Genomic DNA, 21,226 nt, shown 5'->3' with positions numbered 1-21,226 from the left:
TTCTGCGTGAAATTAAATAACCTCTTTTGAATGTATATGCTCCTCATCCTTGTATTTCATTTTAAATCAAAAGTGGTATTCTGTCCTGGGATTTCAGTTTAACATGATTTAACTCCTCGCTCACACACGCTTCTCTCCGCTGCTTAATTTAGTAGTCATACTAGAATTTCTCAAAGGAAATCAATACTCATTCATTGGTATCCATCTCCCCTTTTCTTAAGCCACCCACCTTTAGTACTTTCTACAGAGCCTCTGAAGTACTGCAATGACAGAAATACTAGATTTTAGTATTGGCCATATTACAGCAAGGCCTGGTGCTCAGAACTTTTCTATATAATTAATCCTATTAGTGTTTCCATTATAAAACCCGTTTTTCAAGGAATTACAAATTGGCTGCTTTTGGTGTAAAATTTGGCATCTAAGAGTCTGGGCGAATTGCTTGTATTTTTTTTCCTCCTGCACCTTTTTTCATTTCTGCCAGGCTCAATCCAGACATCATAGGTTGGAGTTCATTAGCCTCTAACACTTCAGTGTGGCATTGCATTTTAATGGCGTTTGCACCATATCGTTGTCATGTTACGATGCTTCACCTGCAGGGTCTGTCACCTGCAGTCCTATCCCAAGAGTGGGAGTGGCAGGAAATGGCCAGCTGCTTGACGAATAGTTCTTCTTTCCAGGAACCTGCCCACCTCTTCTCTCAGATCATTGGGGCCTTAGCACAGGCCTGCCTGGCAGTAAGAAAATGAACCCCTTTCATAGTTTTTTCTCGAGCACTTGCATCACCATGTCCCCTGGTGTTCTACTATGCCCCGGTTCCCTGGGGCGCTAACAGGCTCTTCCACAGCATTTACAGAGGTTGCAAAAATCCTCAGCGAGTGCTGGGAGTTGCACATGAGCAATATAGGTTACAGCTCTGTTCTGAGCAAACCATTATCTACCTGAATGCTGTAGGATAACAGGGAGATTGAGGCCTGCAATAGGGCAATATTCTAATGAACCTGTGTGCTGAAGACAACCAACACAGCTGCCAGATAAATTACACACACACCTGGAGAACTGGGTCTAGGAACCCTTGTCCTTCAGTTTTAACAACACTGGCCTCTACTACTTGAGCTACAGCTTCAGAACTGGTAGTAACAGTAGGCTCCTTATTCACTCTGTGGGCTAGTCACTAGGGGACAACATCACATGCAGAAAGCTAGTACTTTACATTAGGGGCAGTTTTTCTGTGTCTGGATGGGAGACCTGGGTTGACAGACCTACAAGGCCCTCACCTCACCTTGTTTTTCCAGAAAGCCAGGGGAGTGGTGTGATTGAGAAATTCACTGAGGATTTTCACCTGACTCTGTGGTATTCTGAAAAAGTCAACCAGAGGCAGACACCAAATATGGAAAATTTCAACAAAGCTGAGCATTGTTAATTGTTAGGTGACCATGCTGGTACTGCCTATATTAGGAGAATTGTTTTTCTAATGTGTTTCAAAATTTTCTATGCGGCTTCCACAACTCATTCACCCTGAATCTCCTAACTTGTTTGCATTAAAAGTTGAATGCTATTCGAACGTTGTTTTTATGAAGTTCCATGTGCTGTCTTTTCTCCCCTTTCTTTTTCTTTTTCTTTTTCTAATAAACACAAAAAGGCTAGTAAAACTAGTAAAACAGCTCACTCTCATTGGAGGAGGTTTTAATGCTTGTTAGTGTGAAGCACTGAGCTATCGTAATGACAAATGCAGTATAAGAACATTGCAGGATCGAGGCCTGAGAATCAGTCAGATGTGTTGCATGGACCTCTGCACTCATGTGGAGCCCCATTGGAGTCATCAGCAAATCTGATTGCAGGATAGGCCTTAGATTATAAATGCTTTGGGGTGAGGCACATATCTTCCTTTATGATTGTCCAGGAGTAATAAATAATCAGATTAGGAGAGACAGCACAAGACTGGGAGTCAGGAGATCTGGGTTCTCTTCCCAGCTCTGCCAGTGACTTCCTGCATGAACTTGAGAGAGGCACGTGAGTGCTCTGTGCCTCAGTCTCCTCTTCTGTACAATGGGGATGATAATACCTGCTTCACGAGGTTGTTGTAAGACTTACTTCATTAGTGATGTCAGTCACATGCTTTGAGGTCCTTGGATAAAAGATGTGTTAGAAGTATCATAGCTACACCAAGATTCTTTTAAAGTTCTCTCCAGGTATGATATAATAAAGCAAGAAAAGATGTTAGGATGTTTGTTCATGCTGTGGTGATCTTGGTGCCCTATTTAGCATTTCTTGATGAAAGTAAAGAATACACTTCTGATGATCCTGCAGATCTGGACCCCTTGTCAGACTTGATAAATAATTCTTCTCTCTTTTACTGCCCACACCAGCAGAATTCTATTGATTTTTATTTATTCTGATTGTGCTGCAGTGCTCTTGCCATATCCTATCAGTATACCTGCAATCCTCTCGGCCATTGCCTCCCGTTCAAACAAAAAGTTCAAGTGTGCAACACAGTGTAGCATTGTTCTAAACAATCTGTGAAATGGAGCTTGTGTTAATGCTGTTTTTCTACCTAAAGAGGGTTGCAAAGCAGAACTTGTGATGATGATGTACAAACAATGATTTAAAACCCCTCTCATGCCCATTTCAGATATTTGGAGCTAGCAGATCCAACTAAAAAGAAGAGTCTGACAGTGGCAGCTGTGGGGCAGAATTCTGGGTGTAGCTCGGTAACTCCCCTGAGTTCTCCATGAGTCAAAGATGTTTGGAAAGTGCCTCTCAGGACTGTGCCATGGTTGCTGGGCTTTTCAGCAAAATGCTACTGTTTTAGGGCTCCTTCCTGAAATATGCCAATGTGTGTTATGCAGTTTGGGGAGCTGGAGCAGTTGTCCCACATGCGGGTCCTTCATTAGGAAAAGCTATTTCACTGAGTTAACAACAGTGAATGACACAGAGAATTGCGATAAAGGGAAGCTAAAAGGGAGAGAAATTTTGGGTGACTGCATATATGAGTCAAAGAAGATTATTTGTGGGGTGGGACCCTCAGTGTCCCTTCTGCCCCAATGTTAGACCCTTCACTGGGGTCTGATCAGTTAACTGCAAATGAAGAGATGCAGTTGCTTTTTTCTTCCCTAGTGCTTGAGTATGGGAGTCATGAACACTGGCATGAGTCCCCACCCCTCAGATGATCTTTCTTGACTCTTATATGCTGTCAACCGCAATTTCTCTTCCTTCTTTTTCCCTGGCCTCTAGTAAACTCCTGTTTCTTGCGTCATCTGGACTGGCGGGGGCTCTTCATATCCTGCCTACTTGCCACCAGGATTGGGAGATGGAGTCCCCAGAGTGGGCTCTCCATTACTGGTGCAACTGCTGCCTTATCTACCTGCTCCTAATGTTCCAGCACCAGTTCTTCATGAGCTTGTAGTTCTCTTCTCCCCCTCCTCACACAGGGCTTCTCACTGTGGGTTTGATCCAATGCCCTTCAAAGTTAATGGAAAGTGCCCCATTTACTTCAGTGGATTTTGGATTAGGCCCTTAGTCCCTAGATGGTGCCAAATGTTCTCATGTTCCGTGAGACCACCAATACCAGGGCAGGGACCCTGCCTAGCAAGTTAGACCAACTGTATGTCAAGCCAAAAAAAAAGTGTCAACAGGGCATAATCACTGGGTTTAGTCCTGTACTTCCCCCTCCATTGAATATATAAAGTGTGTGTGTGGTGGGAGAGAGAGAGAGAGAGAGATTAAGGCATGGGGTCACGCATTGAGGCCCCAATCCAGCAAAGTACTTAAACACCTGTGCTTTGCTAGATCGCCACATGAATAATGAGGATAAAAAGAAATATTAACAGCTGTCTGATTGACTGCACACAGTTCATCCTGTGCATTGAATGAGGCAGGAAGTCTGTAGAACAAATGGTATGTAATAATTTAATTAAACACTGTGTCATAATTCATGTGCAGGTAGAATTAAGGTTGCACAGGCCTTAATTCTGGCATTTCCTACTTTTGAATGCTTGGCTTTGCAACCTTAGTAACATTCTTTCAATATAATATTTTTCATAGAATCATAGAATCATAGAATATCAGAGTTGGAAGGGACCTCAAGAGGTCATCTAGTCCAACCCCCTGCTCAAAGCAGGACCAATTCCCAGCTAAATCATCCCAGCCAGGGCTTTGTCAAGCCGGGCCTTAAAAACCTCCAAGGAAGGAGACTCCACCACCTCCCTAGGTAACGCATTCCAGTGTTTCACCACCCTCCTAGTGAAATAGTTTTTCCTGATATCCAACCTGGACCTCCCCCACTGCAACTTGAGACCATTGCTCCTTGTTCTGTCATCTGCCACCACTGAGAACAGCCGAGCTCCATCCTCTTTGGAACCCCCCTTCAGGTAGTTGAAGGCTGCTATCAAATCCCCCCTCATTCTTTTCTTCTGGAGACTAAACAATCCCAGTTCCCTCAGCCTCTCCTCATAAGTCATGTGCTCCAGACCCCTAATCATTTTTGTTGCCCTCCGCTGGACTCTTTCCAATTTTTCCACATCCTTCTTGTAGTGTGGGGCCCAAAACTGGACACAGTATTCCAGATGAGGCCTCACCAATGTCGAATAAAGGGGAACGATCACGTCCCTCGATCTGCTGGCAATGCCCCTACTTATACAGCCCAAAATGCTGTTAGCCTTCTTGGCAACAAGAGCACACTGTTGACTCATATCCAGCTTCTCGTCCACTGTGACCCCTAGGTCCTTTTCTGCAGAACTGCTACCTAGCCATTCGGTCCCTAGTCTGTAGCAGTGCATGGGATTCTTCCGTCCTAAGTGCAGGACTCTGCACTTGTCCTTGTTGAACCTCATCAGGTTTTTTTCGGCCCAATCCTCTAATTTGTCTAGGTCCCTCTGTATCCGATCCCTACCCTCTAGTGTATCTACCACGCCTCCCAGTTTAGTGTCATCTGCAAACTTGCTGAGAGTGCAGTCCACACCATCCTCCAGATCATTAATAAAGATATTAAACAAAACCGGCCCCAGGACCGACCCTTGGGGCACTCCGCTTGAAACCGGCTGCCAACTAGACATGGAGCCATTGATCACTACCCGTTGAGCCCGACGATCTAGCCAGCTTTCTATCCACCTTACAGTCCATTCATCCAGCCCATACTTCTTTAACTTGGCGGCAAGAATACTGTGGGAGACCGTATCAAAAGCTTTGCTAAAGTCAAGGAATAACACATCCACTGCTTTCCCCTCATCCACAGAGCCAGTTATCTCATCATAGAAGGCAATTAGGTTAGTCAGGCACGACTTCCCCTTCGTGAATCCATGCTGACTGTTCCTGATCACTTTCCTCTCCTCTAAGTGCTTCAGAATTGATTCCTTGAGGACCTGCTCCATGATTTTTCCAGGGACTGAGGTGAGGCTGACTGGCCTGTACTTCCCCGGATCCTCCTTCTTCCCTTTTTTAAAGATGGGCACTACATTAGCCTTTTTCCAGTCATCTGGGACCTCCCCCGATCGCCATGAGTTTTCAAAAATAATGGCTAATGGCTCTGCAATCTCACCCGCCAACTCCTTTAGCACCCTCGGATGCAGCGCATCCGGCCCCATGGACTTGTGCACGTCCAGTTTTTCTAAATAGTCCCGAACCACTTCTTTCTCCACAGAGGGTTGGTCACCTTCTCCCCATGCTGTACTGCCCAGTGCAGCAATCTGGGAGCTGACCTTGTGCGTGAAGACAGAGGCAAAAAAATCATTGAGTATATTAGCTTTTTCCACATGCTCGGTCACTAGGTGGCCTCCCTCATTCAGTAAGGGGCCCACACTTTCCTTGATTTTTTTCTTGTTGCTAACATACCTGAAGAAACCCTTCTTGTTACTCTTAACATCTCTTGCTAACTGCAACTCCAAGTGTGATTTGGCCTTCCTGATTTCACTCCTGCACGCATGAGCAATATTTTTATACTCCTCCCTGGTCATTTGTCCAATCTTCCACTTCTTGTAAGCTTCTTTTTTGCGTTTAAGATCAGCAAGGATTTCACTGTTTAGCCAAGCTGGTCGCCTGCCATATTTACTATTCTTTCTACACATCGGGATGGTTTGTTCCTGCAACCTCAATAAGGATTCTTTAAAATACAGCCAGCTCTCCTGGACCCCTTTGCCCTTCATATTATTCTCCCAGGGGATCCTGCCCATCTGTTCCCTGAGGGAGTCACAGTCTGCTTTTCTGAAGTCCAGGGTCCGTATTCTGCTGCTCTCCTTTCTTCCTTGTGTCAGGATCCTGAACTCGACCATCTCATGGTCACTGCCTCCCAGGTTCCCATCCACTTTTGCTTCCCCTACTAGTTCTTCCCTGTTTGTGAGCAGCAGGTCAAGAAAAGCTTTGCCCCTAGTTGGTTCCTCCAGCACGTGCACCAGGAAATTGTCCCCTACACTATCCAAAAATTTCCTGGATTGCCTGTGCACCGCTGTATTGCTCTCCCAGCAGATATCAGGGTGATTAAAGTCTCCCATGAGAACCAGGGCCTGCGATCTAGCAACTTCTGCTAGTTGCCAGAAGAAAGCCTCGTCCACCTCATCCCCCTGGTCTGGTGGTCTATAGCAGACTCCAACCATGACATCACCCTTGTTGCTCACACTTCTCAACTTTATCCAGAGACTCTCAGGTTTTTCTGCAGTTTCATACCGGAGCTCTGAGCAGTCATACTCCTCTCTTACATACAACGCAACTCCCCCACCTTTTCTGCCCTGCCTGTCCTTCCTGAACAGTTTATATCCATCCATGACAGTACTCCAGTCATGTGAGTTATCCCACCAAGTCTCTGTTGGTGTAATATTTGTGTGTATATGTATTGGGCACATTGTACCATCTAGCTATAGACCTCATAGGCGAGCTGGTAGCATCGTTTATTATTAAGGGTGCCCCAAACTTCCCATTTAAAGGCCCTGATTTCAGTTGCTTATAACTTTCCCAAATTTTAACCATTCAGGATATAATTTCATATGCTGGGTGTTTGCTTCAGCTTGAATTTTTTTGTTGTTGAAAACTTGAGCACGGATGTCTGTGTTCTTGAAGATAAAGGTGAGGGGAAAATAGGTGTTTTTTCCCCATGTTAAAAATTCTGGCAACATTTTTTGAGACTCTATGGAGCCCCCATGCTTTGAAGCAGGGCTTGAAATTTCGAAAAGAGGTGGCCTTTGTTTCAGAGATGTGCCTTTTTCTGTCCCTGGGAAAATCCACTCAGATTTGGCGGAGTTACAAGCCACAGTTCGCATGTGCTTAGTAGAGACTTGCTGGAGCTTTGCACCTAAAATCTCCTGTCAGCAGCGGCTCCAGGCACCAGCGCTCCAAGCACATGCCTGGGATGGCAAGCCGCGGGGGATGCCCTGTCAGTCCCTGCGAGGGCGGCAGTCAGGCCGCCTTTGGCGGCTTGCCTGCGGGAGGTCTGCCAGTCCCGCGGATTCAGCGGCAATTCGGCGGTGGGTATGCTGAAGCCGCGGGACTGGCAGACCTCCCGCAGGCATGCCGCCGAATCCGTGGTATCGGGGACCTCCCTCAGGCACGCTGCCTAAGGCAGCCTGCCTGCCGTGCTTGGGGCGGCAAAAAAGCTAGAGCTGCCCCTGTCTCCTGTGGGAAAAAAAAGAGCATATGATCATATAATTAAAGACTGTATCATAATGGATAAGCAGAAGGGGGCTAAATTAAGGTTACCCAGGCTCTATATATGTTCTAATCCAAACAGGAATTAATTCAGGGAAGTCCTATGACCTGTTTTGCAGGAAGTCGGACTAGATAATCGCGGCAGTCATTTCTGTTTTTATAATCCATGAATTACTGTTCTCCAGCCCATATCATGCTGTCACAGTGCTGTATGATAGTGATGCCTGCTCTTGTGCAATACAGTATGAAAATCTGAATGATTATTATTGATGAACATACACAATCTTATTGCTATTTTAATTATTATTTTTAATATATAAAGGTGAGGTTTTAATGCTATAGCAGCAGACAATTGGTTAACCAGTTTTGCTGAAGGCTGAGATCGTTATTATGGAAAATTGTTAACATGACATGATATAGTTAGGAAATAATAATCGCTTAGGGTGGAAAGGATGTTCAGTGAGTCCTGCAGAGTGTAGACCCATCCCCATGAATCAAGTTGGGAGTTTAGTACTCCTTAACCCTGTTTAACACTGTGTTTGTCTATCATCTTGAGGAAGGAACCTCCATCCACCAACCTCTGTGATAGCGAGCAAGAGTAAGCAGCAGGAGCTGCCAATGATTGCAAAGGGAAACATACCATGCAAGCCCTTCCCTTTGCCCCTAGAGAACATCAGCAGATGATCTCCAGACACTCCCATTAAAATGGGCACCATCTGACTGGGTGATTGGTTTTGTTCCACCCACCAGCGATGGTTGGTAAAGCGGGGTTGGGGAAAATAAAACACTGTTTAAAAAAGTAATCTGATACGGAAACAATATCACCTTGAATATTTTGCTCATACGTTGTTCATCGCTCATGACACTTTTGAGTGTAAGCTCTGTGTGGCAGGGAACGTGTCTTTCTATGGCATATTGTGGGGGCTAATATTAAGGCAGATAAAATTAAATATTCAGAAATGTGGTTACTCAGAGGAGTGTGACTATGATGCTATTGAGCAAAGTAAACACCCCAGTGTACTGTGTATACATAGTGCCAGAAACTAACTGTTCTGTGCCAGGCCATATATTGGCAAGATTACGCAAGGAAGCCCCTGGCAACAAGAAAAACCCAACCCCAAGCACTCTTCTTTGGCAGATAGAAATAAATCTGGACACTGAGATACTCTTGCCATTAGATAACTGGCAGATCAAATATTTACAAGGAACATACTGTTTCAGTTTTACTCCATTATGTTACTACCAGCCAGTCAGAATGTACAGCAGCTGGAATTCATTTACTTAACAGAAAATCATAGGTTGTGGAGCTCTTGCATTCTGATTGGCAAATGACAATGTGTAGTAAGGTAGTGGTCTCCAGGGCATAGCTGCTGAGTTTGTTTATTACTGTACTGTATTTTTTTAAAAGTTTTCTGTAATTTCTTTTCCCCCACCACCACTATTTTTTTTTGATGATTAAACAAAGGGCTTAAATTGCTCATGAACCAATAAATGTGTCAGCCTGTGGTCTTTTTATGTATTTATCATTAAGTTATTTATGCCCCCTCCCCCTGGCAAGAAAAATAGTTAAATATATATCCTGCATAGTCTTCTTATGCAAATAATTGTCTTGTCAACGTATCCCTACCCTTTAACAATGCCTGCACACATTCACAACAAATCAAATCCTTGTTAACTTCCATTTCCCTAGGTAGATTGGCCAACAAAAAAATCGTATGGGTAGAAATAAAGTGCAACAATATTCAGAGATTTCAAGGGCTGACAGAGTATAGAAATTCCGAGCAATAGAGTGAGCTGCCTTGTCCACCACAAGAGTAACCCTCTCCACCCCCATCCCATCAGCTGTTGGAAAGCTATAACAACTGGCTGGGTGGCTGCATATCTGGTGCTGAGGAATGAGGGAGAAAATAAGGCAATTAAAAGAAAATATATAATGATCACCATATGTTTAATAATCATACCTGTTTAAAATACTGATTTTTGTTTTGTTCTCCTTAAATGATTCTGTTATTTGGAAGGGTTTAACCCAGCGGTTACAAAACAACATTTCACACCATTTCAACCTGTTAACCGGATTTCTGTTAATTTCATTGAACCATTTGAGAAGAACCTCTTTGCAGGGGACTTTCCTGGCCTGGGGAAGCCAAGGGGGAAAGGAGATTGCACTATAACTTCCCTACCATCTCAGCTACTTTTGCAGAATACCAATCTGGCTTCATCAGAATTCACATTATGAGATTTCTAGTATGAGGCCCAAATCAATCCAGTTTTGAGCTGAAATAGTAATGTCCTGTTCCTTTAAGTATAGGAATGGAAGCTCAAGTGACTAACAATATTCCTAACTCGGAATGTTGCCTTCAGTAAACATATTGGTTGCTCATCCACTGATCTCTTGGCTGTTTGTACTACGGACCATGTGTTCAGATGGCACTGTGCCTGTGTACAAAGTGTTATGCCAGTTTCGCGAAGGCAGAGGTGCCAAGCAACCATGAACTTGGATGGGCAGCCCACATTGCTCTGTTGATGTAGCAAGAGGATGCAATAAGTCATTTTTTGGTAAGAGTGCCACAGGAGTAGCACAAGCCTGTTTGCTCTTATCATGCTGGTTCACATCCATGCAGAATACCTGGATAGGAAGGCAAGGAGGGTGTGGAGCTTGCGGGTGTATGTGGCTGCCAATCTAGGCAGCTTGTATTCCAATGGGTGCATATAATAGTCACTGGGGATACAATGAGGTAGCAAATCATGGATTATAGAGAAGTACAATTCACAGTCCCTGTGAAGAAAAGGACATAGCAGACAGTGCTGCCACGGGATACACTCAGATCACAAAAAGAACAGGAGTACTTGTGGCACCTTAGAGACTAACAAATTTATTAGAGCATAAGCTTTCGTGGGCTACTGCCCACTTCTTCGGATGCATATAGAGTGGAACATATATTGAGGGGATATATATACACACATACAGAGAGCATGAACAGGTGGGAGGTTGTCTTACCAACTCTGAGAGGCCAATTAAGTAAGAGAAAAATTTTTTTTGAAGTGATAATCAAGCTAGCCCAGTACAGACAGTTTGATAACAAGTGTGAGAATATTTACAAGGGGAGATAGATTCAATGTCTGTAATGGCGCAGCCATTCCCAGTCCTTATTCAATCCTGAGTTGATTGTATCTATTTTGCATATCAATTCCAGCTCAGCAGTCTCTCGTTGGAGTCTGTTTTTGAAGTTTTTCTGTTGTAAGATAGCCATCTGCAGGTCTGTCATTGAATGGCCAGACAGGTTAAAGTGTTCTCCCACTGGTTTTTGAGTATTATGATTCCTGATGTCAGATTTGTGTCCATTAGTCCATTAGTCTAGACTGTCCGGTTTGGCCAATGTACATGGCAGAGGGGCAGTGCTGGCACATGATGGCCTGTTCTTTTTGCGGATACAGACTAACACGGCTGCTACTCGGAAACCACTCAGATCACAGGCTGTGCACTAACCCAAGTAGTCAAGCCACCCATGGAACATAATTGTGATTGGTGTCTAATGGTCAGATCCACTCTTGACCATCATGTGTCATCACCTGCAAAGGACTGTTAGCAGAGTATTTTGAGGGGCATTAACCATGTGCATATCCATGTAGTGGCAATTGCTGTTCCCAAGAACCTTTTCCCCATGTAGTGATAATACTGGTCTCTGCACACTGTAGTGGACTATAACACCAGGCATTTATATGGTGCTTTGCTAACAGTCTTCAGATCTGCAAAACTCACTGCCTTCAACAGGATTCTACACAGAAGTAAGGGTCTATACATGCTGATCCATTTTTTTAGGATTGCAGTTATAAAGAAGGTATGTTCCCTGTCCTTGAGACTGTACCATCTCATTTTGAGTGTACCGTACACACTGGTCATTGTAAGTCACCATCTATATTGGGTTGGGGCATAATGGAGAAAAGAGGTGGTGTGTCTTTGTTTGATAGCAGTCTAAAGTGTAACCAGAGTTAGACAGGAACCCAACTTCTGTGGACATTCAGTCAGGATTTCCTGGCTTGCGTTTAGGCTGTGCAGCAGCCAGCTGGTGGAGCTGGCATATTCTTTGTGGTCAGAACTGAGAGCTTGTACACACTACCACTTATGTCAGTATAACTTATGTCGCTCCAGGGTGTGAATGAGCCATCCCCAGAGTGACGTCAGTTACACCGATCTTAGCACCGGTGTGGACAGCCATGTCGACGGGAGAGCTTCCCCCACTGACATAGCTACCGCCTCTCGTGGAGGTGGTTTTATTATGCTCATGGGAGAGCTCTCTCCAGTCAACATAGAGCATCTTTACTAGACGTGCTGCACTGGCGCAGCTGTAGCGCTTCTAGTGTGTAGACTAGCCCTGAGAAACAAGGGGTGTCTGTCCGCCCCCCCTCCAAGATTCCTTCTTCCTCAGAAAAAATTACTCATGCACTGATACAGAAGATCTCGTGAGCACTGTACCATCTACTGTTTGTAACTAATATAGAGGAAATTATTGAGGTTTTTCATTATGCCATGTGTGTTCCTTTTCAGATGACTCCACTAATAAACCAAGCATGTGATGTCCTGCTGAGTAACTTGAAGGTGTATGCAGATTCTGGCAAGGCTTTTGATATCCAAAGGTATATTCACCATACTACAAATGAGAACCACCTTTTCAAAATACTTGAATAGTCACGCTTCCCCTAAATACACACTTACTTTACAAAAGGAGTTCTCGATCTTTTTCGGAGGGTGGATCACAGCTTAATGCTGGGGTGTGTCTGATGAGACACCTCTCCTTTGCAGTCATTATCACTCTAAAGGTATGTCTATGCTGCAAATAAAACACCATGGTGCTGAGTCTCAGAACCCGGGTCAATCAGGCTCAGGCTCGCAGGTCTCAGGCTGCGGGGCTAATAATAGCAGCATAGATGTTCCCACTTGGGCTGGAGCCCTGGTTCTGAAACCTGGTGAGGGCTGATGGTCTTGGAGCCCTCCCAAGCAGGAATGAATACACTGCTATGTTTAGCCCTACAACAGAACCTCAGAAGCCCATGTCAATTGACCTGGTCTCCAAGACGCAGAGCCGTGGGTTTTTCTTTGCAGTGTACACGTACCCTACATCCCTGTGGCAGCAATTGCTTATCTGGAAAAGTAATTTTAGGAAAGTATCTAAGGTATTTGTAGCTATCTTTTAATGAAGTGTAACAGCTGAAAACAAAAAGGACAGATACTTCAGTCTGTGTCCAATCAGCTCCCTGTAGTCCACTAGAACATAAGAATCAGTAGCGCAGCTAGGGGGGTTCAGGTGAAGCGGCTTCTTCCCCTGACCACATTCCCCAAAAGTGGCGCCTTTTTAATTTTCATACTTACTCGGCGTCACTTATGGGTCCTTCCGCTGTCTCCTCCCTCTTGCTACTCACTTCATCAACAACAAAAGAAGTCTCCTCCCCCGACTGGAACTCGTCCATCTTTCCTCTGGCTCAGACCGCAGCCGCTCACCCCGCCAGCCTGTAGCGAATGCCCCGTCCCCTGATAATGGCGGAGGAGTTATCAGGGGACGGGGACGGGGCGTTCGCTACAGGCTGGCGGTGTGAGCGGCTGCGGTCCGAGCCGGAGGAAAGATGAACGAGTTCCAGTTGGGGGAGGACACTTCTTTTGTTGTTGATGAAGTGAGTAGCAACAGCAGCGGTGCACTGATCCCCGCCGCCCACCTGGGCACCCCCCCTCCTCCTCAGCTGCTTCTGGGTTTTTTTTTTTTTTTCGTGGGCTGGCCTGCTGGCTCCCACCTCCTGGCGCTCCGGGCGACCGGCAGAACGGGGCTACGGGCTCCCGGCGCTCCAGCCGGTGCAGCAGGGCCGCGGGCTCCGGGCGCTCCGGCCGGGACTCTGGCCCTGAGAGCGTGGCCGGGGGTCTCGGTGCCCCGGAAAGCGCTCCGGATGGGGAAGCGGGGCGGCCCTGCGCATGCGCTGCTCTGTCTTTTGGCAGCATTTCGGCGCATGCGCCGGCTGCCGAAATGCCACCGAAGGACCGGCACCTTTTTTCTCCACCGCTCCTCCTCGGCTGCAACCCTGGCTACGCCACTGATAAGAATGGCCATACTGGGTCAGATCAAAGGTCCATCTAGCCCAGTATCCTGTCTACCGACAGTGGCCAATGCCAGGTGCTCCAGAGGGAGTGAACCAAACAGGTAATGATCAAATGATCTCTCTCCTGCCATCCATCTCCACCGTCTGACAAACAGAGGCTACGGACACCATTCCTTACGCATCCTGGCTAATAGCCATTAATGGACCTAACCTCCATGAATTTATCTAGTTCTCTTTTAAACCCTGTTATTGTCCTAGCCTTCACAACCTCCTCAGGCAAGGAGTTCCACAGGTTGACTGTGCGCTGGGTGAAGAAGAACTTCCTTTTATATGTTTTAAACCTGCTGCCCATTAATTTGATTTGGTGCCTCCTAGTTCTTATATTATGGGAACAAGTAAATAACTTTTCCTTATTCACTTATGAATAGAAACATTCACTTAGAAACATATGAACACAGGAACTGCCATACTGGATCAGACCCATCTAGTCCAGTATCCTGTCTCTGACAGTGCCAGCACCAAAAGCTGGCAAGGAACCCCAAGATAGGCAGTTGTAGGATAATTTGCCTCAACTTTAGTTCTCATCCTCATCTCTAAATAGTCAGAGATTGGCATAAACCTTGAAGTATGAGGTTGAATATCCCTTTCAAAATTTTTGTTGGCATTAACTATTATAACTCTGGTTATTCTTGTTATCCATATTAATGTCCAATTCCTTTTTGAATCTTGCAAAATTCTTGACCTCAGTAACTTCCTGTAGCAATGAGTTCCACAGGCTAATTAAGTGAAAAAGGATTTCCCTTTATTGGTTTTGAATTTTCCAGCTTTTAATTAAATTGACTGTCCCATTGTTCTTATGTTATGAGACAGGGAGAACAGAAGCTCCCGATCTACCTTCTCTAGACTATTTCATATACAAGTATATAGTTATTTTATATACTTGTATCATATCCTCTCTTATTCATCTTCTCTCTAAGGTAAACAATCCCAGTCTCTGCAATCTCTCTTTATATGATAGTTTTCCCATGCCCGTAATCATTCTCATCGCTCTCCTCTGAACCCCCTTTAATTCTGCGCTGTCATTTTTTAGATGAACTTCAGAATCCTTGGAGGTATACTATCTGTTGCTTTTTAAATTATCATTTTGTTCCAATATCTCTTCTTCTGACACCTTAATCTCTGATAGTACCTCATCTTTATTAGCAGGAAAGAGCAGGTCCAGGGTTGGTATCTCCCCAATATCCTCTGCAGTGAAGACTGATGCAAAGAAATAATTTAGTTTCTCAGCAATGTCCTTGTGTTCCTTTGTGGCTCCCTTCAGTCCCTGATGATGTGCAAACCATCAGTGGTCCATCGACCACAGTTTGAGAAATGCTGCTGTACAATGTATGGTTAGAAATTATTGGCAGGGTTATAAGGAACATTCTCACAGATAGGGATCTGCTTTTGAGCTAAAGAGGCAGCTTTTTCATGGTCAAAGCACCAGAGAATCTGATACCTAGAATCAAACTAGTCTTTCATAAGATGACATGGGAGCTGTGACCGTGGATAATTTGATAGTTGTTTGTGAACCCCTGACATATTGCATTTGATTTATAACCATTTATAAAGAAACTTTTTTCTTTTTATAATTTAGAAGTACAGTTCCTGACCAAAAGGGTTATATAAACAATATTAAAATTTCTCACGTGAACTTTAGTGGAGGCTGGAGGCTGCTATTATTAATAGCACTTAGCCTTTGTTGTTAGAAGAATAAGGAAAAAAATTGCTGTAGGTGAAACTCAAATCTAATGAAAATTGATCCAAATCTAAAAAACAAAGGGGGAAAAGATATAATGTGATATTTGTGAAGCAGATATTGAGAGAACAAGTTAAGAATTACTTAAACAAGTTAGATATCTTCAGGTTGGCAGGGCTTGATGAAGTAAATCCTAGAATACTTAAGGAACTGTCTGAAGAGATCTCTGAGCCATTAATGATTATCTTTGAGAACTCCTGGAGGACGGGAGAGATCCCAGAGGACTGGAAAAGGGCAAATATAGTACCTATTGATACAAAGGGGAATATGGCCAACCCACGGAATTATAGACCAGCTTGCTTGACTTCAGTACCCAGAAAGATAATGGTGCAAATATTCAAACAATAAATGTTGTAAGCCCCTAGAATATAATAAGGTGATAAGTAATAGTTAGCATGGATTTGTCAAGAACAAATCACGTCAAATCAATGTAATATACTTCTTTGACAGGGGTAACAGGCCTTGTGGATAGGGAGGAAACAGTAGATATGATATATCTTGACGTTAGTAAGGCTTTTAATGCTGTCTTACATGACCTTCTCATAAACAAACTAGGGAAATGCAGCCTAGACAAACTTGCTATAAACTGGGTGTAGAAATGGTTGGAAAACCATACTCAGAGGCTAGGTCTACACTACCCGCCTGAATTGGCGGGTAGAAATCGACCTCTCGGGGATCGATTTATCGCGTCCCGTTGGGACGCGACAATCGGTCCCCGAATCGACGCTCTTACTCCACCAGCGGAGGTGGGAGTAAGCGCCGTTGACAGAAAGCCGCAGAAGTCGATTTTGCCACCGTCCTCACAGCGGGGTAAGTCGGCTGCGATACGTCGAATTCAGCTACGCTATTCACGTAGCTGAATTTGCGTATCTTAAATTGACTCCCCCCTGTAGTGTAGATGTACCATGAGAGTAGTTACGGTTCACAGTCAAGCTGGAAGGTCATATTGAGTGGGGTCCTGCAGGGAACTGCCCTGGGTCAGATCCTAGTCAATATCTTCATAAATAATATGGATAACTGCACAGAGAGTAGACTTATAAAGTCTGTGGACAATACCAAATTGGGAGGGGTTGCAAGTGCTTTGGAGGACAAGATTATAATTAAAAATAATCTTGACAAACTGGAGAAATGGTCTGAAATAAATAGGATGAAATTCAATAAGAACAAATTTAAAGTACAATACTTAGAAAGGAGTAATCAACTGCACAAATATAACATGGGAAATGACTGCCTAGGAAGGAGTCCTGCAGAAAAGGATCTGGGGGTCATAGTGCACCACAAACTAAATATGAGTCAACAGTATAATACTGTTGGAAAAGAAAAAGCGAACATTATGGGCTGTATTAGCAGGAGGGTTGTAAGCAAGAATTCTTCCACTCTACTCAGCACTGATAAGGCCTCAGCAGGAGCTCTGTGTCTAGTTCTGTGCCCCACACTCTGGGAAAGATGTGGATAAACTCTAGAAAGTCCAGAGGAGAGCAACAAAAATGATTAAGGGTCTAGAAAATATGACCTGCAAGGAAAGATTTAAAAAATTGATTTTATTTAGTCTGGAGAAGAGAAGACTGAGGGGGGAACATGATAACACTGTTCAAGTACCTAAAAGGTTGTTATAAAGGAAAGGATGATAAATTGTTCTCCTTATCTACTGAGGATAGGACAAACTGCAATTTATACCTTTTGCTTCATGGAAGATTTAGGTTAGACATTAGGAAAACTTCCTAACTTTAAGGGTAGTTAAACACTGGATCAAATTACTGTGGAGTCTCTGTCATTGGAGGCTTTTAAGAACAGGTTAGACAAACACCTGCAAGAGATGGTCTAGATAGTACTTAGTTCTGCCTCAGTGTAGGGGACTTGACTAGATGACCTATTGAGGTCCATTCCAGTCTTACATTTCTGTGATTCTATGGAGATGCAAACAAGCAGCTAATGAGGTCATGTTCTTAAATTCAATGCAGGAGTTATGGCTGCTTCACCTTGGATGTCGTCGCTAGCGTGGCTTTCGGTACCCACGTGGATTCTCAGAAGAATCCTGATGATACCTTTGTTAAGAACTGCAAAAAATTCTTTGAATTTTCAATGCTTAGGCCCATCCTAATTCTAAGTAGTAAGTATAGCCCATCTTTGTCTATTTATTTATTTATATTTATTTTTAAAAAATTATTCTTGAGTCACAAAACCTTGTGAAGTGGGAGCAGGAAGACATACTGAAAGCTTTGATTTAGAGGTATTCACAGTGCAGCCCATACACCAAATACACCCAGTAGATTTCTACAATGTGGCCCGCATCCACCCTCATCTTCATTGTGAACATATTTCCTTATGAACTGCATGTCCCAAAAGGCAATGCTTCACCTTGATCTGAGTGGAAGTCTTCTGGGACCTGTAGTCTCTGTGAGCTACACTTTCATAGTGAAACTGAGTCACTGCAATGTAATCCATGTTATGTGAATTAAGTGCGGTCCGTGGACTACTGACAGATTCTTAATAAGGCCCATGCTTGAGCCAGGGCCGGCTCCAGCTTTTTTCCGCCCCAAGCGAAGAAAAAAAAAAAAGAAAAAAAGGAAAAACCCGATTGAGCTGCCGCCGAAGTGCCACCAAAGAGGAAGAGAGGGAGTGAAGGACCTGCTGCCGAATTGCCGCCGAAAACTGAAGTGGACTGATGGAGTTGCTGCCAAAGTGCTGGTGAAGAGTAAGAGAGGGACTGAAGGACCCGCCACCGAATTGCCGCCTCAGACCCGGATGTGCCGCCCCAATAACGGACAGACTGCCGCCCCTTTCTATTGGCCGTCCCAGGCACCTGCTTCCTTCGCTGGTGTCTGGAACCGGCCCTGGCTCAAGCAGTTTGACTGCCCTCTGTTTACTTGGTAGGAATAAAAAGCCCACCCCCAACAAAATCAAATCTTACAGAAGGGGGATGAGGTGAGGGGATAAGTGTGTCCTGATATCATAAGTCCTTAAAATTATCATTTAAACAGCAGCTGTCTGACTGGTGTCTGTAAAGGATGAAGATGATAAATGCTGGTACAGGAGGCCATTAAAAGAATGTATTTATTTTGAGGTGAAAAATAGGGACTGCATTATGGGACTGGTAATGGAATATAAAGCCTTAGGTCATAAATTCTAGTCCAGCTGAGGCTGATTGCGACTAAGGCCTTGTCTATACTTAGATAATTAGGAAACATAATTGCAGAAGCTGTAGTGTAGAAAGGGCTCATTCCTTTTTACCATCTTGTTATTTAGACCTGCTCAGAGTAGGGTTAGAAAACATGATGGTACAAAGTTCCTGAGCCCATCTGAACATTGTCTGCACTGCAGATTGCACCAGTATTGTCACCGATGGAGCTGTCCCCAATGGGAATTGTGTATCTGTAAAATCCTTGTGTGAAATCCTGGCCCCATTGAACTTGATGGAAGTTTTGACATTGACTTCAGTGGGCCGGGTATCAATAAGGCCTTAGGGAGCCAAATCCTCCATTAAAGAAAGTAAGTTTCTGCATCATGTGGGGGTGTGTGCATGGAGAAGGCTGGTCTTCAGCATTATCCTTGCCACTAGTGCATCACACAGTTTGAGTCACAACAGCTTCTTGGCTTGCATGCTGATCTCACAGGAGTGTTATGACAATTAGTTAGTGTTGGTAAAGCTGCTTGAAGAGGCTCATGGTGCACTGTTGTGATAGCCAAACAGGGAGCTGTTTGATAGCTTAGTGGGTAATGGTTCACCTGCCAGCTTAGTTATACTGAAGTGCAATACTTCAGGTTTCTAGTCACTGATTATAAATACTAAGGGGAAGGAGTGCACCCTTGGGCCCCGGTTACGTTTTAGTGACATCCTGCTTCCAGGTTCCCTCTGCCTTGGTCTCTTCTGTAAAAGGGTGTGTAGTAGAAAGAGTAAAGTAGGCAACCAGTTTCCTATACATGGACAGGGAGCAGGAAATGGGAGATAGGTTACCATCCATCTAGATCAGTGTTTCCCAAACTTGGGACGCTGCTTGTTTAGAGAAAGCCCCTGGCGGGCCGAGCCGGTTTGTTTACCTGCCGCATCCGCAGGTTCGGCCGCTCGCGGCTCCCACTGGCCGTGGTTCGCTGCTCCAGGCCAATGGGAGCTGCTGGAAGCGGCGCAGGCCGAGGGATGTGCTGGCCGCATATTCCATACCCTGCCAAGCTAGCTTGTAGGATTAAAAATCTCAGATTTAATTATCTGGGGGTGGGAGGGGGGAAAACTCCTTTTTTCACCATGATGCTCCAGCATTATGAGGTCGCATTGAATTTTTGTACTGTGGGATAAAACTGCAAATCGTGGCGAACTTCAGAGGGCATGTGACTAACAAGAGATTCCTAGCCAAAAGAGGCTGGAGGATATGCAATATCAGTCTGTAATGGAGGGATGAAATCAGAGAAATAAGTGGTATAAAATTAAAACAGCCTACTCAATGGGGGCCCAAATAAAGTTGGGATGGGGGAGATAAGATGGGGGAACATCTAACTTCAGTGTTCTCCTTTTAATAATCTCTTACAGTTGCATTTCCATTCATAATGATCCCACTGTCCCGGATTTTGCCAAACAAGAGTCGTGATGAGATGAATGGATTTTTTATCAAAGCCATTAAGAATATGATTGCCTTGAGGGACCAACAAGATGCAAATGAGGTAAGGCATCTCTGTAATAAATGTAAGGATGGGCAAGTGTATTTGGATAAAATCAGAACTCACACACCCCTTGGTCTAAAATGCAAACTCATCCTGATTTTAATGTTCAAAATAATATTGGTGACGTTTTTTGTCTAACTTTTACATGCTTCTGCCCCTGTGTGTGTGTGTGTGTGTGTGTATGGCGGAGGGGGCGGGGGAGAAGAGAACAACTACTAAAATACAAGAAAAGCATCTGTCTTAGTATTTCTGCCCTGTTTAAAACAATGAAGTACTCATAAGGAGCCTGATCTCAGGAGATTTCCAGCCCAGCTTCTAGACCCAAGAGATATTTATTATTTCAACTAAATCAGCTATCACCCATCACTTTTCAGACAGTTTCTTTTTCATCTAGATATGGGACTCTTCTAATCTAATACTGTGGCATTGTAGAGTATGTGTAGACACTGGGCATTATAATAAAGAAACAGCTCCGTTCTCAGTCTGACATAACAGCCCTTCAGGCTTTCTTCCTTTTGGACTGTTCTTCAACATGGGCTCTCCATTTTAGGCTCACAGATACGTTGACCCCTTAATTCTAGATTTATAGACAGAAATGAGGAATGTAAACAAGATTTCTATGTTGGAGGAAACAAGCTTCTTTTTCCCATATAACTTAATTTGGCTGTAAAGTTTGACAGAGCATGCACGCCAACCAGCTGTTAATTCTGAAATATAGGAGGTGCCCTATCCAGTATCCAGGTTTGACATCAATTGAATGGGAGGAAAACAAATCACACTGAGATCCATCACCCCACGCTTGGGGTTATGACATATGCAAGAACAACAGATCCTCCCAACCATCCCTCTCAAACAGCCTACCCCCACATCTGCAATGCCACCTTTGAGAAAATAATGGATTTCAGCCTACTCGGCAGTATATCAGAGATTAATTTAAAACACAGATCAGTGTTCAGAGATATTGATATTTTCTATTTTGTTTTGTGCTCTGCTCCTTTTGACTCTACCGCTCCTGCTCTGTCTTGTATTCTTATGTTTGCTATGCTTTTGTCTTATTTTCCT

The 21,226-nt window shown here is 44.2% G+C and overlaps 1 protein-coding gene across 10 annotated transcripts in view; it reads left to right on the top strand.

Annotated features, from left to right (window-relative positions):
• Positions 1-21,226, top strand: part of TBXAS1 (thromboxane A synthase 1) — a 340,570-nt gene that overhangs the window by 197,967 nt on the left and 121,377 nt on the right. For all 10 annotated transcript variants that reach the window (XM_008171140.4, XM_042851580.2, XM_065565466.1 and 7 more), the window contains 3 exons: positions 12,176-12,264; positions 17,473-17,621; positions 20,034-20,164. In XM_008171140.4, the coding sequence (XP_008169362.2) occupies positions 12,176-12,264; positions 17,473-17,621; positions 20,034-20,164 (369 nt within the window). The remainder of the gene's footprint in view (positions 1-12,175; positions 12,265-17,472; positions 17,622-20,033; positions 20,165-21,226) is intronic.

This window comes from Chrysemys picta, chromosome 1, assembly GCF_011386835.1.
Source record: "Chrysemys picta bellii isolate R12L10 chromosome 1, ASM1138683v2, whole genome shotgun sequence".
NCBI lineage: Eukaryota > Metazoa > Chordata > Testudines > Emydidae > Chrysemys > Chrysemys picta.
This window is presented reverse-complemented; position numbering and strand designations above follow the sequence as displayed.